This window comes from Ammospiza nelsoni, chromosome 27, assembly GCF_027579445.1.
Source record: "Ammospiza nelsoni isolate bAmmNel1 chromosome 27, bAmmNel1.pri, whole genome shotgun sequence".
NCBI lineage: Eukaryota > Metazoa > Chordata > Aves > Passeriformes > Passerellidae > Ammospiza > Ammospiza nelsoni.
This window is the reverse complement of record NC_080659.1, coordinates 890,928-916,499: the sequence shown is the minus strand read 5'-3', so window position 1 is coordinate 916,499 and position 25,572 is coordinate 890,928. Positions and strand designations below refer to the sequence as shown.

General features: G+C 43.8%; 2 protein-coding genes across 6 annotated transcripts in view; both read right to left on the bottom strand.

Moving 5' to 3' along the window:
• Nucleotides 1-131: 131 nt before the first annotated feature.
• LONP1 (lon peptidase 1, mitochondrial) lies at nt 132-21,675 on the bottom strand. Its single transcript, XM_059489832.1, has 18 exons — nt 21,438-21,675; nt 19,344-19,432; nt 18,821-18,940; nt 17,473-17,701; nt 16,892-16,953; nt 16,198-16,327; nt 15,645-15,728; nt 13,736-13,956; nt 12,344-12,482; nt 11,426-11,604; nt 7,930-8,017; nt 5,973-6,095; nt 5,126-5,242; nt 4,693-4,833; nt 4,442-4,607; nt 3,287-3,495; nt 1,861-2,025; nt 132-527 (listed from the first exon to the last, which is right to left on the bottom strand). Exons 3-18 carry the CDS (start codon nt 18,895-18,897, stop codon nt 363-365), a joined length of 2,295 nt encoding a protein of 764 aa, XP_059345815.1. The 5' UTR covers nt 18,898-18,940; nt 19,344-19,432; nt 21,438-21,675; the 3' UTR covers nt 132-362.
• A 1,951-nt stretch (nt 21,676-23,626) lies between these two features.
• The window catches only part of LOC132084660 (excitatory amino acid transporter 4-like), a 39,263-nt gene continuing 37,317 nt past the window's right edge, over nt 23,627-25,572 (bottom strand). For all 5 annotated transcript variants that reach the window (XM_059489884.1, XM_059489883.1, XM_059489887.1 and 2 more), the window contains one exon: nt 23,627-25,290. Coding sequence is in view for 4 of the 5 variants with exons in the window: in XM_059489887.1 (XP_059345870.1) it covers nt 25,215-25,290 (76 nt within the window). In the remaining variant the exon portion in view is untranslated. The remainder of the gene's footprint in view (nt 25,291-25,572) is intronic.

The following is a 25,572-nucleotide window of genomic DNA, read 5'->3' as shown; positions in this document are numbered from 1 at the left end:
CCACATCAGGAATAACCGCTGTACATCAGCCTAGCTCTGGGTGTACTGTTCAGTCCTTTCCCACAAGTCATACAGAAATTTACAGTGAAATAGCTGAAACATCTTCAATGGGAAAAGAGCAGACTATGGTCTTATAATATGCCCGTTCCTTTGGCAAAATTGGAAATCCTTTATTGTGGATCATAATTCAGTATTAAAGACTGAGAAATACTTTATTCTAGCAGAGCCATAATTCATTTTGGCAGCTGCGCAGCAGCAATAGCTTCATGTCCCACTTCAGGATTGCCCCATGTCACCCATCTCTAGGTGGGGGCCGAGTGCTTGGGGACAGAACACCTTCCAGCCATCAAGGGTACCGCATGTCATCCTCCAGTGAGATCCCGCCGTGAAAATGCTATATCAAATACCTCTGTGTAGTGCTCCACAAAATGCACTTCCAGTCCTTCTGTAATGAATCCAGCGAGGTCATAATAATCCTTTTTGTTCTCTGATGGCAGAATGATGCAGGTAACACCTGCCCTCTTTGCCTGTGGGGAGAAAAAGTTGGTCTGTTGAGTCCTAGGAATCCTTCCATGTACCAGAAACACCCATCCCCATTTCTGAAAGCAAGAGCAGTTATTCTGGAGCATGATCCAGCTTTACTCTCTTCTATGGAGAGCACCAAGGGCATTTGTGACAGGTATCACCAGGGTGAAGCATGTTCTAGATCCCCCCCTCAAGCCTCAAAACATAGTCTCCAGTGCCATCTCAGCTGCAGGGACAGATCAGGAGGGGAGGCATTTTAGCTGGACTATGTCAGCAGCTCGGGGGATTGTTCAGAACATTCATACTATTTCACAGAGTTCTAAGTATCTGTTCCAGCTTGGGTGACGATAAAGCCTTGGATGAAAGCTAAGTTAGAAGCAGCTTGTCAAACCAACCTACCCCATCAATACCCTTAGTAAAATTCTACAGAACCTTTTCATAGAGACACCTTCCCTGGAAGGAGCACAGAAAGTAGAGCTGCTCCTCCCAGAACAGGTTTGTACCCATTGCTTTAGGGGTGATCCTGTGTTCAGGCCTGTGGCCACTCACACTCCTGCAAGTGCAGCCACTCAGTGCCGTAGCACAGGTTAGTCCTGTACTGACTATTGCAAACAACTACTCGTTTTTAAGTCATACAAGGAAAAGAAATCACACTGTACAAAGCTGTAGCCCAAATATATCTGGTGACAGAACACTGATGTGAAGCCCCAGCTCAATGGAGGAAGACCTAATAACACTCTTGACTGAAAAAAGTGTGGTGCAAGGCTTACGTAGGCCAGAATTCTGCAGGTGAAAAGTAGGGAGAGAGCCTGAACGCTTGGAAAGAAATTCTGAAAACAAAACAGATTAAACCAAAACTACAAATACTAAATCTAAGCTCCTCTTATCTAAGACATCTGTATAAAATTTCAAACAAATTCACACTGGAATTAGGGAACAGAGCCTTGATTTTAAGAATGTTACTTAGAGATGCTGTCAAAGCTCCACTGGATGCCCTCCTGAAACAAGCAATTCAGCACAGCACAGACTGTACCAGTCTGGTAGAGCAGACAGCTCTGACAGCCAGTTAAAGCTGTCAGTCACCTTCAATTCTGCCAGTGTAGGTGGAATTGAGCTAGGCTAACATACATGCCTTGGCACAAAGCCTGGGGTCCCATCCTTTTCCTCACAACCAGGGACACAACCAAGATCCCACACTTTTCCAACCTGTGTATGGAATGAAATCTGCCTCTTCCAGTTCAAGGAGCAATCCCTCCCTGGCTGTCCCTGTCCCCACGGAGTCCAACCCAGGGCTCTGCTGTGGACAATGCACAGAGATGAGAGAAGAGCTCTTACTGCAATAGTCTTCTCCTTGATTCCACCAACAGGAAGAATTTTTCCAGTCAATGACACTTCTCCAGTCATGGCTACATTCTGCCTCACTGGGCAATTCATGGCCAGGGACAGCAAAGCTGTTACTATGGTACATCCTGCGCTTGGTCCATCCTTCGGGGTTGCTCCCTGTTTAAAAAAAAACAAAGCACAACTCCCCTGCTCAGTCAAGAAGCAGCAGAGTCAGACATACTCTTGTCCTTGTTTTAACGTTGTCAAATTTCATGAAGCCTCATAAAGTTTTTTGCGTGTGTGTGTGATGGAATCCTGCTATTTGAATTGGCTGATATATTAACAACTGTGACATTCCTCACCTTATTCATGAGAAATAATCCACAAATGAGTTCACAAATGTGGTTTCTGGCCTGATGCCACCACCATACTCACGGAGCTCAGGTCTTTGAGTAAGCAACATCAGTGGAAAAAAGAGCACAAACAATTTGAAGCTCTTTGTTAGACCCAAGTCTAACATCACACGGGGAGAGTGTCAAGAGTAACAAACTAGTGGAGGACAACATCAAAAATCATTCAAGGCAGAAAAGATCAGTATATAAAGCCCCACAAAATCCAGGCCTGAACTAGTAACAGTCTGGATTTATCTGAGATCAAACCTCTTTGTAGTAAGAACAGAAGAAATCAATGTTTGAGAGGGAGTAGAGACAGAGATCATGTCTGCTGTTTTCTCATCTTTCGGGGAATGAATTCACAGACAACAATGTGTACCTGGACAAACCCAGAGCAAGCTGCAACTAAGATATTGCACACAGAGCACTCATTAATCCAGAAGTAAAGCTGGGGCACAATCACAGCTCAAAATCTGTCTTCAGTAAAGCACCTGCCCAAAGCTTGTTACACAGCATGTGAGCCATTGAGCACTGTGGGCGTTTATTTTCAGCCCCAAATACTGGACAAAGCAACCAGTGCCATTACACGTACTAGAAGCACGTCACGGAGATCAGGAATAGTATTTCCAAATATGTGTAAATGACTTGAAGCCTTTAAGAAGGCCTGGTAACACAGAGACCTAAACTTTGATGTCTTTGTAACTTCATCCAAGCATTTATCCCAATCACTTATCTCTATGTTATGTCATGGTTTCCCCACCTGCACAACAGGGCCAACAGCTGTAACAAAAGCTAAGGTTTCTTTAGAAAATTATCCAAGCCCCTGTATTCTTGCCACATGCTTGCTGTAGAAAGGAATGGAAACATGGCTCATAAGAAGACCTGCACAGGAGCCTGAAGAAAATGTCTTCATTCCTTGGTTTTACTGCTAGAAGAGGGCATTCTGCACAACATATGGACAAATGAAGCACCTTCCAGCTTTACATCTAAGGGAGCAAACCAGTCGGGGTTGCTGTACATGCTCTGTGAACTCTGCATCAGTTTACCTCTGGCACATGCAAGTGGATATGAGAAGATATAAGAAAATCATTCTTGGGCTCCTTCTGCATCAGAAAGGCTCTTGCAAATGTGTATGCAATTTTGGCACTCTCTTTCATTACATCTCCCAGTTGCCCTGTTACTTCAAGTGACCCATCCTTGTTTTCCTTGTCTTTGGGTCGCCTCAGGGATGTTTCAATAAACAGAGTGGAACCTCCTAAAAAAAGAAAAACAACATCTGAAAAAAGTTGAAGGCAAATTAAACTAGAAGGTTTTGGTGATGGAGAAGCTATGTCAGGCATTTGGAACTGTTGCTCTCTGATGAGACACTAGCCCTTGAGTAAAGAGCAGCTGAAACCTGTTCCTTAAATACCTTCAAGAAGGCCAGCTAGAAATCTCAACAGTCTCCATTCATTGCTTTTTTGGACTTCACCTTCTAGGAACACAGATGCAATCCCTACTTAATGGAAAAAACCAAGTTCTTATAATGGTTTCATGTTTTTTGTTTCCTCTAGAGAGTAAGCTGAGTTCACAGAACACTTTTAGCCACTTCAGTTCTTCAGTTCTCCAGTGCCGCGTATCTATTTACCTTCTTCACCATACTGATAATTTCCCTCTTAACTACTTGAATTCTACCCAAGGTCAATTTGAGTATGAAGAGGTCATTTCCTTTGCTGTGTGCTGTATTTCCATCCTGTAGAGCACATAAGCCCACAGGTTACTAGGGGAGTAATCCAATGAATGGTAGTAGCCAACTGCCCCACTCCACAGAGCGCTGGAACACCTACACGTGCCCTCAACACCAGAGGTCAAGTCAGTGTTTCACATCACTGACGAGACACGGCGTTCTTCAGCTGTGCTATGTCCTATGTCTCACAGTGGCACCTCCTGCTGCTGATGTTCCTAATGTACATCATTTGTACGGGGTATGGAGCTTGAAGAGAAAACATGCTGGCCCTAAGCTAAGATAAGCCTGGGTAAGGGCAAAAGAAAGGCTCCTTTCTTTAAGGAAGCAGTATTCAGGACTCAAAGGCCAAAGGCAATTCCTTTTACTGATGCCTGTAGAATAACATCACTGGACTCAGTTCTGTTTGACTATTACATTCAACTTTTGAAAATTACACAGAAATGTAGGCATTAACCCAAAATTAATATTGTCTCACCCATAGCTGTCCAGGCCAGACCCATCACCACTCCTGGGGGAGTGGTTTCATACATGCGATCCACAGTGAAGATGGGCTTTCCTACAAAATCCTGCAGGTTTTCAGGTGTTACTTGGACCATCTTTGCTTCTCCACTCACAATTTTATAGGCAGATTTCCTCAATACCTGGGCGAGACAGTAATTTATCTCTGTAAAAAAAGCTGAGAAGGCTGATGCACAGTGGTAACAGTTACACATAACTTCCCCTCACCTTTTCTACTTGTTTCTGCAGATTCCTCACCCCACTCTCTCTGCAGTACTGCTTGATGAGAACAGTCAGGACATCTGATGTGATTTGAGCTTTGTTTTCATCCAAGCCACAGAGAACTCGTGCTTGAGGGACCAAGTATCTCTGAAAGAAATAATCCCCCACATCCTTCTCTTAGTATCTGTGACAAAAGGCTAGTGGTTCCAATTCACTCAACTTTCTGCTGTTAGCTCAATGCTGCTTTCTGGGGTCCACAGCCTATGGCACACTAGAGTTACTTTAACTATGTGTTCAAATCAAAGGAACTCTGTCCAAAATACAGAGTTATGTGCCTAATTTTTCTGGACATAGTAGGATGTAAATATGTAAGTCTTAATCTGCCAAAAAAAATCTACCAGATACAATTCACATAAAGCACAACAGTGATTTCCCTTACCTCTGCAATTGCAAGTTTCTCTTCTGCTACATATCCTGACACATTGATCACTTCCATTCTATCCCGCAGTGGCTCTGGAATGGTTTCTGTTACATTGGCAGTACAAATAAAAAGTACCTGGAAGCATTAAAAGATCCTGTTAAGAATTTTCATTAACCAGTTGCTTTACCTCAAGTACTAGTTCCTAAGTTCTGCGTTTCTCTGAAGAGAAGAGCAAGATCACCCTATCTGTGGAATTAGTTTTTAATCAAAGTCTGGATTTTAGAATTATGTACTAGCATGTTCCATACCCCCAAAATAAATGTTTAGAAATACACAATGCACAAACTGGGAAATTGGAATGGTTTGATAGGGACCAGAAAATGGGAGATCTAGATCTCACTCAGAAGTTCTTTCTACCTTCTAGGAAATTAGCTCAGAATGACCCAATTATCTATACCTATTCCTAATAAGTCAATTCTGTAATTTATGTCAGCTGCACAAAATGTGCAACAGTATGCAAAGATGACCAATTTCAAAAGTTTCACAGCATTAGGCCACCTCCCTTGACAGCAGCTCTGCCAATCATCGTGTAAAGGAAAACTTTTGCCTTTTCTAGTGGAAACCACACATCTGTTTGTCCCTGGCTTTACAGGGAGTTAGGGCTACAGGACATATGTGGGTGATAATGTTCTTTCATGTACAGACACTTCAGTTAAAACCAACTCCTACAGAGACAGCTGTGTACCATTTATGTTCCATCTGATTTTCCAATGGAATGTCAGCATCTTTTCATGGACAGGAAATCTGTGCATTGAAACACATTCAGACATTCTGGCTCTACAATCTCTGCAGAAAAGAGAAATACCTTTGACAAATCCACAGGAACATCAAGATAATGATCCAAGAAGTTAGAGTTCTGTTCTGGATCCAATAGTTCTAGAAGGGCTGAGGATGGATCCCCTTGATAGCCTCTTCCTATTTTATCTACCTGTGGGAGAAAAGAATTTAATACTCTAAGAAGCCTCCTACAATGATAAATTCTCAAGCAAGATTTTTTTCAAGGCTCCATCTGAAAATGTTCATGAGTGTTCATTAACATCCAATACCAGTCTACCACTTTTCTGTGAACTCATCCAAGTCCCCACTATCTTCCTGTGTGAGCACATGACACGCCTGAGAAGACACAGGACTTTTGAATGTTGCAGAAAATCACTCTGAAGTCTCAGGCAATGTGCATACAATAAAAGCACTACTACTAGTGGGCTACTACTTGTTAAACTGAGATAAGCTATAGGCACAGACCAGAACACATATTCCACAGTGAGAGGACTAGAGTGCTAGCTTACACCACTTCCCTAATATGCAAGTGCAGACACACTCCTTACTCTGCCCAAGGTGCAAAAAGCCTGCACACAGCTATTCAAGCAGAGCCACATTAGTGACTTGGGCTGTTGTCAGTCATAAGTTGATTGAGGCTCATGGGGACTTGCCAAAGTCATTTTGAACAACCCCACAGCTCAAGTAGGGCCACTACAGCCAGCTGCCCAGGGCCATGGCCAAGGTCATCGGCTCATCTAGCACTGTGAACTTTCCTTCTGAGGATACAAACAGGGCTGCTGCTTCTTTTCCCTTACGAGTAGCATTAACTGGATGGCCTTACTGAAATTCACTGCTACAGCCAAGGCAGGGCTTCTGGCCAACACCAGTCAAGTATCATAACCTACAGGTTCCATTACCTTTCAAATCACGATGCTCATTGGTTAGATCATGCTGCAACAGATGACAGTTTATTGGTCCCACATACCATTCCTCCCAAGAACCTGCTTATTGCAGAAACAGGCGATCCCCCAGCCAGGGAATAATGTGCTCGGACTTCATGATTCAGGAGGCTGAACAAATGCTTTATTAAGCTATACTATATTACACTAATGCTATATACTAAATTATATACTAAAGAGATACTATACTAAAGGATACTATACTGAAAAGATTCTACAGAAAAACCTGTGACTGTCTGGAGATTGTCTGGAGACAGCTTTGACCCAATTGGCCAATCAATCCAAACAATCATCAGCAGAATCCAATTAACAAACGCCTTTTAGTAAACAATCTTCATAACACATTCCACATGTGCCAAACCACAGGCGCAGCAAGGTAGAGATAAGAATTGTTATCTCTTCTTCTCTGAACTTCTCCCTGCCTTTCCCAGGAAAAATCCTGGGACAGAGTTGTGCTCTCTGTGAAGAGACCTGAGGCTACATCTGCTGTTGGTCCTTCCCAGGTATGGCACACAAGAAGGCCATACCTTGACTCTATTCTGATCACCTGCTATTATATCCTGTATTTATTTGCTTTTTGACAAAGCATTAGGCTGGTACCCTGACTCATTTATTCTCAAATCAGACCACAAATTGTCTGTAAGCATCTTATTCCTTGGAGTCCTACTTTAGACCTACTGAGAGTGACTCTTGCTAATAATCACACAGGCAACAGTGGATTTGCGCACAGTGATGTGCTCACACCTATGAAGGAAACACAAGAACTACGGAAACTCTGAATATCCAGCCAGGTCCATTACGATCCAAACAGCTATAATTTAATCAGAAGGACACAACTAGAATTTTAAAGCTGGAGTCTGCTATAAGGAGAGAAAACAAAGCATCTAAGGTACCAGTGTCACCCAGAGAACTTAAAAGCCCAGCCTCATATGAACAGAAAGAACCTGGGATTTTTAAGAGTTACTGCTTCACCTTTTCTCTGGGGATCACAAATTGATACAAGTCTTTAAGAGCAAAACTTAGAAGAAAGACCAAATACTTCACCTCGTCAATCAGTATAAGCGGATTCTCTGTCTTGGTCTTCTTCAGACACTGGATGATTTTTCCTGGCATTGCTCCAACATATGTCCTCCTGTTTTACCAGAGATTGTATTTAGGGAACCACTGAAAACCACAGCATATATCAGAGCATACATCACACAGCTGACAGAACAAGTATATCCTGTTGGGAAACAAGTCTTTATTTCTTCAACATCTCCAAAAGCATTCTCCATCACCATATTAAGCATCAAGACCCACCTAATCTGTTTCTAGTAAAGAACTGACATGAATTTTGGCAAAACACTCCTGGACTACAGTTTTTATCTTTAGTTTAAACCACTCCTTAATTAGAGAAAAGCAAAGAGGTTAGGCTGAGAATAGAGATGTTTGATTTTTCATAGGTTTTGGGAAAGAAATGTTAAAGGAAGTAACATTTTGCTTCCTCGCTTGATAGGGACAAAAAGACCAGTGTAAATCAAAAGATACTAAAGGAACAAATTGCTAATAGCAAAATAAAACCTTCCTGCTAGAGATTGTTTCTGGTATCCAGAAACAAGCAGAAGCAAAGAGGGTAACAACAGAGTGAAGGTCAAGAGGCACAGAACAGAGAACTGAAAAACATAGAAAATATTTTTCTCTGCTTCTGGGTAAGACAGAGCCCTGCAGGTTCAATTTACTCTGCAGAGTGGCCATTCTTACTGGTTTGAAAACACCCCTGATTTTATGTTCAGTTGCAGACCCTCTACTCTGGTGAGGCCACACCTGGAGTGTTGTGCTCAGTTCTGGACTTAGGAGTTCAAGAAAGACAAGGAACTGCTGGGGAGAGTCCAGTGGAGTGCTGTGAAGGTGATTAGGGGACTGGAGCATCTCTCATGGGAAAGGCTGAGGGAGCTGGGACTGTTTAGCCTTCAGATGACCGAAAGGGGATCTTATCAAGGTGTAAAAATATCTGAAGGGTGAGTGTCCAGAGGACAGGACCAGACTCTTGCCAGTCGTGCCCAGTGACAGGACACAGGCTAATGGGCACAAACTGAAACACAGGACATTCCGCCTGAATACGAGGGGAAACATCTGTACATTGAGGGGGGCAGAGCCCTGGAACAGGCTGCTCAGAGAGGCTGTGGGATCTGTATCTCTGGAGACATTTGAAACTTGTCTGGACACAATCCTGTGTAACCTGCTGTAGCTGAACCTGATTTACACAGAATTACCAGGTTGGAAGAGACCTTAAAGTTCATCAAGTCCAACCCAGCCCCAACACCTCAACTAAACCATGGCACCGAGTGCCACATCCAGTCCTCTTTTATACACATCCAGGTATGGTCACCCCACCACCTCCCTGGGCAGGCCATTCCAGAACTTTATCACTCTTTCTGTAAAACACTTTTTCCTAATATCAAACCTAAATTTCCCTTGGCGCACCTGGAGACTGTGTCCTCTGGTTCCATCAGTTGCTGCCTGGTGAAAGAGACCAACCCCCACCTGACTATAACCACCTTTCAGGAAGCTGTAGAGAGTGATAAGGTCACCTCTGAGTCTCCTTTTCTCCAGGCTAAGCAACCCCAGCTCCCTCAGTCGTTTCTCACAGGGCTTGTGTTCCAAGCCCCTCACCAGCCTTGTTGCCCTTCTCTGGATGCACTAAAGAATTTCAACGTTCTTCCTAAACTGAGGGGCCCAGCACTGGACACAGCACTCAAGGTTTGGCCTCACCAGTGCTGAGTACAGGGGAAGAATGACCTCCCTGGTTCTGCTGGCCACACCATTCCTGATACTGGCCAGGAGCCATTGGCCTTCTTGGCCACCAGGGCACACTGCTGGCTCATGTTCAGTTGGCTGTCAACCAGTACCCCCAGGTCCCTTTCTGCCTGGGCACTATCCAGCCCCTCTGTCCCCAGCCTATAATGTTGCAGGGAGTTATTGTGGCCAAAATGCAGAACTTGGCACTTGGACGTATTAAACATCATCTCACTGGACTCCGCCCATCCCTCCAACTGTTCCAGGTCTCCCTGCAGAGACCTCCTACCTTCTAACAGATGGACACACCTTCCCAGCTTAGTGTCATCTGCAGATTTACTAATGAAAGCCTCAATCCCCTCATCCATCTGGTCAATAAAAATATTGAACAGAACTGGCCCTCCCAAGGAACCCTGAGGGACAGCACTGGTGCCTGGCTGCCAGCAGGATGCAGCTCCATTCACCATCACTCCCTGGGACAGCCATGCAGCCAGTTCTGAGCCCAGCACAGAGTGATCCTGTCCCAGCCCTGGGCTGCAGCTTTTGCAGGAGTCTGCTGTGGGAGACAGGGCCAAAGGCCTTGCTGGAGCCCAGATACACAACATCCACAGCCTTTCCAAACAACATCCATAGCTTTTCCTGCATCCATCAGGTGGGTTACTTAGTCATAAAAGGAGATCAGGTTGGTCAAACATGACCTACCCCTCCTAAACCCCTGCTGACTGGCTCTGATACCCTGGCCACCGTGTAAGTGCTGTGTGATGACACTCAATATAAACTGTTCTATTATCTTACTGAATACTGAGGTCAAACTGACTGGCCTATAATTACCAGGATCCTCCTTCCCACCCTTGTTGTACATGGGCATCACATTAGGCAGCTTCCAGTCATCTGGAACCTCCCCAGTGAGCCAGGACTGCTGGTAAATGATGGAGAGTGCCTTTGCAAGCTCATCTGCCAGCTTCTCATCACCATGGGGTGGATCCCATCTGGTCCCATAGATCTATGAACATCCAAGCAGCTCAGCAGTTCTCTGACAGCCTCCTCCTGGATAACAGGGGGCCCATTCTGCTCCCTGACACCATCTACCTACCCAGGAGGACAGCTGTCCTGAAGACAAGCCATATTTCCACTAAAGACTGAGGCAAAGAAGGTGTTAAGCACTTCTGCCTTCACCCCTGCTTTAGCAGGAGAATGGTCTAGACGATCTCCAGAGGTCACTTTCAATCCCAACCATTCAAGGATTTTTTGTATGTGGAAGGAATATAAACCTATGGAAGGGTCAGATCTACCCATTTTTTATTAACTTCTTGTTTTCTCCATGAATCTACCAATTTTTCATTCACTTCTTGTTATCCCCATGAATATTCTTGTTTCCAGGTTTTCCTCATGCATCATCTCCATCCTGATTATTTGGAAAGCAAGTCTCAATCACATCTGAACACACATGTGAATGACCCTGTTTGTCACCATTCTCTACTTCTGACATCTACAGAAACTCCAATGGTTCTGGGTAGCTCACTCAGCTTGTCAAAACTGAGAATACACAAGAAACAGGGAGCAACTGCACTTAAAAGCACAAATATAATTATCTTCCAAACTCCACCCTTTGTTATCTTTTTCACCTCCTTCTGTATCTCAACTCCTGTCAGCAAGGGTTGGCAGAACAGAGATGAGAATTACATACATTGTCCAACTTCAGTTAGATTCCTATTTACTTTAGTAAAAAACTGCTGGATAGAGATATTTCTCAAGTTACACTGACCTGTGTCCTTTTATTTCTGCAACATCAGTCATCCCTCCAACACTGAAGCGGAAGTACTCTCTGTTTAGGGCTCTAGCAATGGAGCGAGCAATACTGGTTTTGCCGACTCCGGGGGGACCATAAAAACACAAAATCTTCCCCTGGGTGGATCCTCGCAGCTGGCTCACTGCAATAAATTCCTGTAGAACAGATAAAGCACCAGCAGTGAACAGAAGGGAACATCAGCAACACCAAAACACATTTGTTTATCAGGTCAAGCAGTGATTACAAAATGAAACTAGTTCTCAAAGGACTTGGGGGAAGGCAAGGGGAGAGGCTAAGTCAGGATACTGATGCATCTGTTTTGCCTCTGGTTATTTATATGCTTGGTTGTCCCCTACCAAGGTTCTGTGCTCTGTATCAATCTCACCAGAAGAAGCAGTCTCTCTCACTGCCTTGGAGTGAGAAGACAGAATTTAAGTTCCTCTCCCAGCTTCTCTTGTTCTCACCTGAGTCTCTCAAGCTACATGTGAGCATTTCCTACTGTACCACTCCCATGCGCTAAGTTAAGCTTGTCTTATTTCACACTTCTGTGACAGACAACCCTCAAGTGACACCAAACAGTTGAGGAATCAAAAGACCACAGTTCAAAACTGAAACCTCAACTGATTATACACTTACAGTGAAAAAATAACTGTACAAGTTATTTCTTGCCCAGCATTTAGTGCAAACCAGAATACTGCAGTTTGAAATGAGAATGCCACCTTCACTGCCACAAGTAATTAAGGACTGATAACCAGAACACTTGGGTCTTTTATGCAACTTTCTCTTTGATGCATGAATTAACACCAATTAAATGGCAACTGCAATCTAAAACACATCCAAAATGCTTGATGTTAAGCAATGTGAAATGGGACACAGTGCCTACTCCTGCCTTACCAGAATTCGCTTCTTGACATCATCCATTCCATAGTGATCCTCCTCCAGAACTGCTCGGGCTCTAGCCAGCTCCAGGTTCTCCTCACTACACTTACCCCATGGGATGGATGTCAGCCAGTCCAAATAGTTCCGTGTAACACTGACAGAAACACACAAATGAGAGTGATTGACCAGCTCATGTCTTCCTCCAACACCTTCCAAAACAACCTCATCCAGAACAAGTGGGATATAAACTACTCATGGAAAAGAGCCATCACTATTTGGGCTGTCACTGCTAACCTTTTTCACAGTCTTTAACTTCCTCCCACAAAAAAAAAACAACCAAAAAACAAAGCTTTTTTTCACAGCTTTTGCTTTTCTGAAATAAAGAATCTCCAACACCACAGAGAGAGATTTAAGATGAGGAAAATGATGCCAGTATGGAAGTTAACAGTAGAGATAATCAGCATAAACAAACTGAACACAGCACTCTGCTACGACAACCACTACTCACTGTTCTAAAACTACATACTTTGATCAGGAATTCAAGTCTACAGGAAGGTCTGCACAATGCAGTAACTATCAAATTGTGCACAGTCATGGACACAGGGAAGCACAGCCGGGCTGTCTGAGCTCAGGATCCACCTGAGGACAACTGCCATGCCACCAGAGCTTTGGCTTTTTTCTCCCAAGTACTTGCTTTGCAAATTTGCAACCACTGTTACAACTCTGAAGGAAAGGGAAAGGTACTAATGCTGCCCGTGAAGCCGAGTATGTCTTTTCTATGATGGCCAAGATGCTGCTCATCCAAAGGCATGCTTGCCCTTAAACACAGTCTTTTACTCTGTAAAAGATACTTTTAAAAGCAGAGACCCAGAACATTAAGAGAGCTGATGAGTACACCAACTGCTGTATAATATAGCACACCCTGACTCAACAGACGAGAAATGTTCACTTCAACCTCAGTTTCTGACAATTCCCATCACAGAACACATATTACAAACTATTCATTCACTCCTGAGCAATTCCAACCCTGCCCCAATACTTCAGGGACCATCTCAGGTAGCCAATGACACGTATCAGCTTCTCTCACATCTACTGAAGACACCAAAGTACAAGAAAGAAGAGCCAAAACAGGGCAAAAAAAGAATCACTGCACACTTCATGAAGAACTAACTGCACATTTTGTATCTCTAGCATCAGACTGCAAGAGAAGACAGAAGACCTAAAATGATCAAAAGAGGTAGACTACATAAGTAAACACAGACAATTTGGAGAAAAAATACTATCATGCAATGACATGCTACAGGGAACAGAGGGGTGGGGAGGGACTAAGGTAAGTGCTTAACAGAACTGCACTGATGTTTCACTCTCCCAACGAACCCTGACAGCATGACATGGCCAGGCACTCACTTGAATTCTGAGGAGTGATTATCCAACAAGCCCAACTTGTTCAACTCTTCATCAATCACATCCATGACATGTTTTGGCACTACCAGCTCCTTTAGTCGCTCACGGAATTTCTCTTCTATAGCATCCTTGTCCTCCTTTTCCAGACCCAGTTCCTTCTTAATGATCTTTAACTGCTCTTGAAGAAGATACTTGCGATGTGTTTGCTTGATCTTCTCCTCAACCTAGACAAAGCAACAAATACAGTAACTAATGTGTTCCTGGTACAGCCCATATAACCTCAAACTCTTCCAAATACTTCCCAGTTATGACATTGCCAGCAATTGAAAATACTACTTGGAACTCATCTGCAGTGTATTCTAACACAAGAAGTGACTTAATAACATACTCCAGCACCCTCCATATCTTGGTGGCCTTCACTGGCCCTGATTTAGTGCTTCAATGTTCTGTTTGTGTTGGGGAGACCAAAAGCTGGGCAGAGTAATCCAGATGTGATCACCTTAGTACCAAACAGAGAGTGCTAACCACTACTCTCCACCTGCTGCCTAACGGGGCAACTGAAGCCCAGTAGGCAGTTGGCCTTCCTCTACTAATTCTACTAATTCATGGTCAGCTTCCCCCACATCAGGGCTCCAAAATCCTTTCCTGTATAGCTATTTTCTACCCTGATTATTCCAGGCCTGGTCTGGAACTATGAATTTCTCTTGGCAGAACTTAAGTAGGTTTGTACTGACTCCCCGAGGGGATACCACTAGTAGCTGGCTGAAGTTACCACGTTGATCACAACCATTTCTGCTCATTAGTCTAGCCAATTTTTTTCACCAACCTCATACTACATACTTCCAGTCTGTAACATCCCAATTCAGTCAGACTACTATTACAGTTGACCTCAGCAAAGGCCATGCAAATGTCAAGATATACAACAATCATTGCTAGAATCCTAGAATCATTTAGGTAGGAAAAGACCTCTGAGATCATTGAGTCCAACGATTAACCTAACACTGCCAAGCACACCATTAAACCATGTTTCCTTTCTGTGTTCTGGGCCTTCTCATAAGAGAAGACAATTAGGCAGTTTGCTTTTGGGAAATCTGGCCATTCCAAATCATGTCCTTCTTCATGTGCCTGTCGGGGGCTTATTGGAGAATTTTCCCCATAATCTTCCCATGGGTTGGGGGCAGGCTAACATGCCTACAGTCTCCCTGATTCTCCTTCTTGGAGATGGGAATGGCATTTACCTTTTTCTGTTTCCCAGAAACCTCTTCCATGACCACAGTGCTTTAATGATGAGTGAAAAAACAAAATAATGACATTGATAAGCCCTCTCAGCATCCTTGGATGTATATCTGGTCCCGCAGACTGCAACTGCTCAATTCACTTAAGAAGTCTCCAAACATTCCAATCCCAGTCCAAAGGCATTTTGCACTTAACATGAATTCTAAAAGCCCCAGTTACTGGGAGTTAACAAACAAAACATGACTCAATATTCTCAGATATTTGCACTTCACATACTTCATTACCATTTAGATGCAGTTATTGTATTCTGATTTACTCTTACAACAGACAGAAACTATTGCAGTTCACAAGAGTTAGCAGAAGGTAATTTGAAATAACATTGTGCAATTTACATTAGTACACGCTACATACAGTATTGGGCTGTACATTGTTGCACTGATGCTTGGTAAACTGCAGACCTCTAGATTTATCTGCTTGCATGAAATTACAACTTAGACACAATTTAACAGCAGATGCTGTAGCCTCATGTCTTGTTACTTCTACCATGTGCATGAAACAAGAACAGAAGACCTTAAATCTAAATAATGCACCCTTTAGAGCACATACACATACTGAGCATCACAGTGGTGGACACAATATAAATACACACAAGGTATTTGTTACTCCTGAAACTTACCTCTCTTCCAAGACGCTGCTGAAGTTTGCTCAGCTCATACTCCTTTTTCAGAAGGGAAAGAGCTTTATAAAGCCGTTTGGGAATCTGCAGAAGATAGACACAGAATGAGTTCTGAGATGCGATACCCTTGTTAAGTAACACACACACACATATATATGTGTGTGTATATATATATATACACACACACACTCTCACACACATATATACATACTTTCTCTGTCCTAGAGAGAAAGGCAGAATAAAAAACTCCAACAACAGGTTGTCTGGGGGAGCTTTACAGCAGTTGCAGGTATGGAAACATCAACATGTAGGAACTCCACAGCATGCAAAGAAAATTATTTGCTGCCAAAGATGCACAGCACTCTGATTTACCCACAGTAAATCAGTACTAATGACCTACTAAATCCTTCAACAGGAATCTAGTCACTGATATTAACACATCATCAAAAGTAGCACTGAAGTCTCTTCTGTACTGAGGCTGGTAAAGAAAAGGTGACATCCAACAGATGTACTGATTCCATTCACATTGCTTGAGTTAAAAACTTCATCTTACACTGGTTTCTTCCAAGATGTCTTGAAGCTCATGTGACTCAGCCCCTGTTAGGGCTGCACCCATGTCACTCAGATAGATAGGGTTATCTACCACACGCTGTCCAGCCTGCATCATCTGAAGTACAGACTCTCTGAAAACAAAAAGTAAAGAACCCCAAAATGCTGTGTAAATTTACATTCAAAAGGGAATATCCTAATTTACTTGTTATGACAGTGCAGTAAAATGAAACATAGCTCAGTTTCATAGCAAACTATTTTTGAAATTTGACTGTATCAATACTCAGTAACAAACAGATAAATCACTTGGTTAGAGGAATGATGACCAATATATAAAACTAAGTATCTGAAATGCTCTCCAAACAGTTATGTAGGATTTTTTTGGGCCAGGATTCCAAAACTTTGATCCTGCTTGTAAGACATGGATCAGATCATGATGCTTATTGCAGTGGGTTTCACTTAGATCCAGATCTTTAGGACTTAATCACTCTATGTCGTTTCTAAATTGGACATCAGGTTTTCAAAACTTTGATTCCAACAACAGACAGAGTTTACATTCCAAACCAAAAGTCTATGTAACAATTCAGCAATTATCTCTACTTCATTATAACAGAAAGGCAAGTGGTATAGAAAATGTCAGCATCTTTCAGTCTGAGAACATGCTATTGCCAAAGCAGGGCAGCATGGGAAGGACATACCTGTACAAGGGGTTCAAGGCAATGATGTCCCGGATTGTTTTAACAATTTCTGCAGTAAGTGCCTATAAACACAACAAAATCTAATCACAAAAGAATGGAAAAGGATAGGGAAGATCTTAGCACAAATATATAGTCCAGCCACTCACTGCAGTGGTGGGCTGTGATGGTTCTTGGTACTGGGGCAATTCCTGCTCTCAGGAAAGGCAACGAGGCCTAGAAACTGGCTTTCTGCATGCACAGAACTCCACTGGCTCTTGGCCAGAAGATACAATCAGGCTGAACACCCAAGCCACCTCTGAGGAAACACTCAGTTTGATGGAGGTCATCACACAGATTTAAGCACAGACCAGCCTCTTCAGTCAGCAACATTTTGAAGTCAACAGTTTTAAGGAACTGAGCTGTTATAATGAAAATTCTTTACTTTCATATAATCCCCTTGTGCAGTGACTGTGAGAAGAAGGGAGTATGTGCTAGTTTCTGCAGGTGTCATTAGAGCCTGATTTTAGAACTTCTCCTTTTAAGCAAGAAGTGTAGGTGCAATTCTACAGGACAAGTCCAAGCTTGTAAACTAATTCGCTTACTTTAACCTCTTCTGTGATCTGAAAATCTTCATGAACCACATTCTCTACTTCTACCATGAGAACTTCCTTTGAAGAAGCAGCTACAGGATCTAGAACCAGCTCCACAGCTTGGTCCTTTGCTCCAGTCTCCTCTTCAGGCTCCTTCTTAGATCGCTTCTGTTTCCTTCTAATTTTTTGTTTGTTCTCAGGTTCCTCAGGCTCAACCTCTAGTTGCTTGTTTATACGAATCCTGAAAGCCAAAAGAAACCAGCAACAATCTATTTCCCTATTACATGTGATTTCAGCTCTTCAGCATGAAAAGGACAAAGACTAAGTTGTATCTTGAGCAAGCTAAAATTTAGAAAGGACACACATTTGCAAGACACCATGTTTCATTATTTTGGCTTTTAGAGAGGAGTTTCCTTTTCTGTGTGTTTCCCTATAAATGCTCCTCAAATCTGGTACCTAGTGTGGTTCCTATGGACATGACTGACCAGTGCTCCATGTCTCAATCAAATATAAAGACCAATCCCCAAGTTATACCTTAGGAATACCAAACCCGTCAGAGTTATAGGGAAATATTTCTATTCCAAGTAACCCCAAACCAGTAGCTCATTTCCAAAATGCATTTAAATATGGCTGTGCTTTGATAATGCAGCAAGAGGTCTAAGATTTCATTTGAAAAGGAATTGACTTGTGAATTCACATAAATTTAGCTCTGACAGGACTGCTCATTCTTTGCTGTCCAGAACAAATGCAAGTGAAGAAAAGTGAGGAGATGGAAAAAACCCCATGCTTCAAAGCAAAACTCACCCTGGATCTGTCTCTTCTGCCATATTTCTGTCCTTGTATTTTTCCTTCTAATGGAAATCACTTATTTGATGCTTTTAAAAATACAATTTATTAACTTTGTTAAAAATATCTAGCATAAATGGCTAAAACTAGATTTTCAGCAATAATCATATTTTCTTCATTTCAGTTCTGGGGCAAAATTATGTCTGGGGCAAGACATAATTAAAATTCTGGACCCCCCTCCACTCCTTCTTTTTTAAAGCAAAAATACTGGCTTGAATTAATTCCAGAGATTTTTTTTCACCATTACCATTAAGCCTCCAGCTTAATGAATGTTTGCTTGCATCGTATCACAGTTGATATGACAATGACATGCACTGTCTCTTTTGTTTTGCAGCTAACCTGTCACAGTTGTGACAGTAGATGGAACATCCTGGCACTCTCAGGATATGGCATGGTAACAAAGCAAAAACTTGCCATACACAAGTTGTGTAGAAAAAATGCATGTATGTGGTGAAACTGATGTCTCTGTTTATACAGCAGTCTGGTGAGATGCAGTGAAGTAAAAGTAACCAACCTTCGGTGTCCCATGACTATCATACGCAACTTGTCTCCAAGATCCTGCATTTCATGAATCTGGACAAAAGTTCCCATTTGGTATATTTCATTCAGATCCTCCACCACATCAGATTCGTTGCTATTGAGCAAAAAAAAATTGGAGTAGATATTCAGAAACTTGAGATAGCAGGTCAGATTAAAAAAGAAAAAAACAATCACTGGTTGCAGAACTTTAAACTGGACTTAGGGGCAAAGACACTTAATCCCCATTGCTATCACCATGTAACCCCTTTCCAAATCACCCAAGTATCTGGACAGCTCATCTCCTTCCCAAACAACACCCTTTCTAAACCAAGACTGCAGCTCCCAGCAGTGCTGCTGGTGGCAACAAAGACCTTCATAGGATGAGGATGGTCCAAGATCAGCCACAATTTCTGCAATGCTATCCAAAGCAGGGCATTTAGGATGACAGTTTTTAGTGTAAATGCAACCTGGACAGCTTATTTCTGTGTTTTTTAAAAAGATCAAGAGAAACAACTTACTTGTCATCCTTTTTAAGAAAAACACCAGCATAAGGCTGGGCAAGACGAACTTTCCTCCTCAGCAGTTCAACCAGCTTCTTATTTTTCACCTAGGACAACAGGTATGCAATCAGAGGTGGATTTTCTGGTATCTTTGCACTCCTAGGGTTGTAAGGCCAGGCACGATGACATCCTACAACTAAATTATGAAGCTGGAGCTTGTATGGTTCTACTCTTGTCTCCATTAGAGCACAGTGATATAGAGGTGCGAATAAAGGTACAGAAACATGAAATTTAAGTATTTTGAACAACTCACTTCCCAGTCAAGGTAAGACAAGCTCAAAGGCTGGGGAAGGAACTAGACCTAATCTGTACAACTCTTACAAGCAAGAAACCCGAGTTACTTGAACAGTATCTTATAAATTTCTTTTGCTATCACTGTTCTCTTCCCCTCCCATACCTGCACATCCTAGCTCCCTGCTCCTGATGGGGAGCTAGTTCACCCTTCCCTATCAGTGGCCTGAATTCTGCCCAAAAACCCTAGTTAAAATCCTCTTCTCCAAAGCCTTCTCTGCTCAATTCCTCTCCTACACCCACAAATCCGAGTTCCTGCCTTGAGTTTCAGCCAGTATTTCTTCCTAATTTACCTTCTTCCTCCCCTCTGATCTCTAGATGCCACACACTTGTCCCTGGCAGATCTCCCAGCACCACTGGAACTGTAATCACAACAGGCTGAATCCTCAGCGACCAAGAAAATAACTCATTGTGAATTCTGCTGTTGCATGGAGTCACCCTGCTCTTCAAAGTGATGGACATAAGGTGCATTGCTCAACGCTTTGCTAACAACCAGCATGGTTCTGACAGAACAGCACGAGTAATACCACCACTGCTGGCCTATTATTATCTCAGCTATTCTAATTTTGCACAATGTTTAGAAAAATATGCTCACCAATGTCAGAGACATTAACAGAAGAAAATTAGTAATTCCATAGGCACCTGTAGAGACTCAACCTTGTCAGGAAAATTGCAGCACAATGAACTCACAGGATAAGAGAAAACATTTAACAATTCTGTGAGACATTGTTGACCCAAGCATTGAAATTGATGACTTCTGTACATAAGTCTGGTATGACTACACACTCTTAATAATATATAATCTTCTCCTTTCCCTAACACATCTATAAAGACACTAGAAGCTGCACATATTACATTTGGATATGCAGAAAAATATATAGTAGATATAACATTATGCTAAATAATACTACAGGAACAAGAAAATATTGATTTATTTCATACTACATTTACATCAAAATCAGACTAGCAACATACCAGAGAGGCACAAAAATAAAAGTACTTGCTCCAGATTGGGTTTCATTTAAGAAGGAAAAAGTATTTCTGGCCTGTAAGCTCAAGTCACACATCAGTGATGTAATTCATAACTCTTAAAGTCTTTATGGGGTGCAGAGGGAAAAGATCAGACTCTGAAATGGTGTTTACCATCCCCATCACTCAACACCTCTCCCACCGCAGCTGTACTGCTCTACACCGAATTCCTGCTTTTTCCTTGCAGCTTACAGCTTGCTGCCTTCACCAACATGGGTCTCGGTGCTCTGACACCAACCTACGGCGCCGAAACAAGGACACGTTTGCTTAACCTTCAGCAGAGAACACAAAAATGACAGCGAACTTCGAGAGATAATGTGCGAATCGCCGACCTTCGCTGTTAGAAGCAGAGCTGCTGACGCAGTAACTGTGAAACTTCAACTGGCGCAAAAGAAACCGTTATCCCGACAGGACTCGGCTACAGAGCCCGAGCCAAAGGCCGAGCAGCGGCTGCCCGTGGAGGTCACGCACGAGGCTGCCTCGCTCTGCAGCTCAAGGAACCTGCCAAGGCAAAGACAGCGGCCCGGAGATGCGGCGCCGCCAGCGGCGGGCTCGGTCGGTGACCCCCGCACGGTCTGGGGTAACACCACGCCGGGACCCCCGCCCGAGGCCGCAAGGCTGGGCTGAGCCGCCTCCGGCCCCTCTGCGAGCCAGCCCAGAGCACCTACAGCCCTGGCGGTCCGCGGCCCCTCCCAGAGCCCCTCTCCCACCGAGGGCTCGGCGGCAGCTCACCTCGATGATCTTGATGAAGCGCGGGAATACGGGGTTGCGCGTCACGGCGATGAGCGGGACGTTGGGGAAATGCTCCGGGACGAGCAGCGGCGTCAACGCCGTTATGACCGGCCCGGCCCCGCCGCTGTCCGCCCCGCCACCGCCACCGCCACCGCCGCCGTCCTCGCCGCCGCCTTCCAGCGCGTCTCCCCCCGACAGACCGCCAGGGCTGCGCTGGTGCCAGCGCGGGCCGGCGCTGAAGGCGGCGTGGGGCGGCGGCGCGGAGCCCAGCGGGGCCGGGACGGCGGCGGCGGGGGCCCAGAGGCGGCGCCGCGTGGGCCCCAGGGCGGGCCCGGTGACCGCAGGCCGCCAGCGCCCGCACAGCCGCCACCAGCGCGCGGCCGCCATGCTGCCGGCGCGCGCGCCTCACTTCCGCTCTCCCGGCAGCGCCCGCCCCGCCCGCGCGGGCTCGCGTGGCGGCGCGCACGTCTGAGCCCGCCCGTGAGCGCGTGTCCGGGCCTCGGTCCGGGCCCGGCCGGGCGGGTACCAGAGCGAGGGACGCGGCCGGCGTGACCGTGTCTTGGCCGCTGCCAAGCCTTCCCTTTCCTCCTCGGTTCCCTGCAGTCGGCTGCCCAGACAGCTGCCGAATATCTCCAAGAATAGCGACTCCGTAATTTCTCTAATGACCCTGTGCCACTGCTCCGGCAGCTTCTGTGTAAAAAAGTCTTTCCTGATATTCCGAGGGAGCCTCCCGTGTTTCGTTTTGTGCCTATTGCCTCTTGTCCTGTCACCAGGCACTACTGAGAAGAGCCTGGCTCTGTCTTCACACCTCCCCTAGGTAGGTATTGCTCTACATTTATGAAACCCCCGAGCTTTCCTTCAGCAGGCTGCAGTGCCAGGTGCCCCAGCCTTTCCTGATGGGAGATGCCCAGTCCCTCCATCATGTCTGCAGTTCTCCGGACTCTTCATGGTGTGTCCATGGGCACTCATAGTGGGGAGCCCACAGCGGACACAGCTCGCCAGCCGTGGCCTCCGCACTGCTCAGGGAAGGCTCCTGTCCCTGAACCTCACCAGGCCAGGACAGGCAGGGGCACAGCAGTGGCTCGGGTTCAACTCGGGCACTGGCCTCAGGTCCTTCTCTGCAGAGCTGCTCTTCAGCAGTTTGGCCCTCGTGTGTCCCGGTGTCTGAGGTTATTCCTCCCCAGCTGTGGGACATTGCATTTTTTTTCACTGAACTTCATGATATTCCTGTCAGCCCATATTTCCATCCTGTTGAAAGATTAAATTAAATTTAAAGATTCAAAGGAGCCTTGAGACTTGTCTCAGTGGTATTTGGTGAAAAGACAATAGTCAATGGGCACACATTGAAAGACAAGAAATTCTATTTAAACAAATAAAAGCATTTTTACAATGGGAGTGATTGAGTGCTGGAACAATGTGTGGAACGTGCATCCTTGGGGATGTTCAAAGTCCAATCAGACAAAGTTCTGAGCAGCCTGAACAAGTTGCTTCTGCTCTTGAGCAGAGGGGTTTGCACTGGACATCTTCAGAGACCCCTCAGCCAAGCTGCTGCTACCACACAGGAGTCTGCATGGCTGGGGGGCAGGAGGGGTGGGCTAGATTGCAGATGTACCCCAAGAGGACTATTAGGCCTTAATGGCCCTGAGCAACCTCCCTTGGGACCTGCACCTCAGACCTGCTCATAACTTGCTGTTGTCTTATGGTCTGACTTCTGAGTCTGTGCTGTTGCCTTTCTTGGGTGCTGTGGGACTGAGGATGCCCTTTCCCCAGCATCCCTGTTATTCAGCTTGATTCCTGTCCCTTAGGGAACAGAAAACAAGAACAAGGGATATCAAGAGCAGAACAAACAGCTTTCACTTTCTGCAGATGCTATGCCATTAATGCAACATTTTAGCAAGTAATGTAAAACCATTATTGTTTAAGCCTCTGAGATGGAAGTATGTGTCTATGTGCTGTTTGGTGCAGATGAAGCAAACCTCATGCAGCTTTGTCAGTTTATGGACATATGCTAAAGATGGCATCAAAGAAGAAGCTTTAGGGAAAGTCCTTGTCAAAATCTGAGATTGGTATTTGACCCATGAGGTAGGCACATGGAGATAAGAAAGTATAATACATCATGCGAAAAGTCATGTCTCTGACTTTGGAAGGTCACAGTACTGAGGAAAAAATAGGGCAAAAAAAAGGAAAAGTATTGTGGAAAAAATTCCCTTTATTTTTCAAATATGGAAACTAGCTGTATTAAGACTGAAAATAACAGCATGAAGAAAAAGCTCTCAGGAATTAACAGAGTCAAATTGCACGAATGCCATGAACGCACTGTACAGTACTGATTTCCAGTTCTTCTTTGGGCAGAGCAGAAATACATACAATTTCAGGTCAGTTTTTGTGGGCAGTTCTTCTTACTCCTGGAGCAATGTGCAACATACATAAAGTGACATGTGGCCTAACTGAAAATCCATATTCTTCCTGGATTTTCTCTCTTCAAATTAGTATTGAAGAGGTATGTCCTTATCCAAGAGCTACTTGTGAATTTTAGCATTGAGATAGCTCTCTGTTTCATCCCATCTGTAACCATTAGGAAGAGATCTGTTTGCAAATAGGAGAAACTTAGAAAGTTTCTGCAAGTAGAAGCAGCAGGACTGTAGTAAAGAGTGTATAAGCTCACAAATATCTGGAAATTTTAAAAGACAGTGGATAAAATTATAAAAAACTTCTCAATTATCCAGTTTTGAAGGCTGAGTTAGTACAAGGTCAGCACTGGATTTGGAAGAAGTACAAATACTTTAGTATTCTTGACTGAGCTCTGAAAGCTCGGCCTTTGCCAAGACTGATGCAGTGCAAATGGGGGTCTTTGGATTTGTACAGACAAGGACACAGTGGAGAGTTTTTTCTATACATTGAGAAGTTCTCGTTTCATCACCAGAAGGTACAAGTCTAAATTGGCATGCATTGAGCTCCTTTCTGGGAAATCTGGCTTTGAAAGACTTGTTTTTGGAATGAAGTAGAACAGCCTCAGGGTTTTTTTTTAAGTTTGGGGTTAAATGAGTAAATCCAGGTGTGCACCAAAATGAAATACGCAGCTTTACACATAGTGAGACTCTAATATTGGCTTTCCTTCTTGGATAAGTAACAAAAAATTGGATTCTATGTATACATATGCTTGCACACGCAGACCTCTTTCATATATATTTATTAATATATATGTAAGTATATGCAAATTTCTGACAATATTTTGATGTTCAGGTACTGTGAACACATAATTCCAATCATAATCTGGTTACAGCATGGGTAAACACTAGAGCTAAGAGCTATAAACTGAATTCTGAAATTCCCAAAGGAATACTGGTTTGCATTGTTGGAAAATGAGGCATCTACTTGTTTTTGCTCTGCTAATCTTGTGTGGAAAGCAGGAAATCACAAATGACAAGGCTTGGTGCATACTGCTTTGTGGGAACATCTGTGAACATGTGGATGCAATGTGGTATGGAGAGTCCCTTTTGTGATATGTGTACATGTCTGCTAACAGGAACTGAAAACAGGTTAGACTCCTGCTGAGTTTTATTAAAGTATCATTAGAATTGTTTCAGGTAGCTTTTACAAATGATTGGGTTGGAAAAACCCTTTGTGATATCTCTAAGCCAGAAAGCACGTGCATATATTATAAAGCCAGAAGGGACCCTTATGACCATCTAGTCTGTGTAACCCAAGCCATAGGACTTCCCAGAATTCAATCCCATTTGAGCTAGAATCCAATCCAACAATCTTCTGATTCATCCTTCAGTTTGCCCTTTTTATACAGGAAGTCACTTCAAGATTAGAATTCAATGTTTTCTTGAAAAGTTGGACAAGTAGTCTGAAAAAAAAAAAAAAGAAAACCAATAAGCAGTTCAATATGGACAACTTGAAATTACTATACTTTAGTAGTAATAATCAACTGCACAAACACAAGCTGGGAAATTGCTTGATAGGCAGCAGTCCTGTTTAATATGATGTGGGAATTTTCATATATTACCAGTGGACTAGGGTCAATGCTATCATGCTATTGTTAAAAAATAAAGCACTTCATTGGGTTTTATAAGCAGGTCTGTTCTTTATGAAGGTTTAGACTCGTCAGCTGAGCAGTGTTATTGATAAG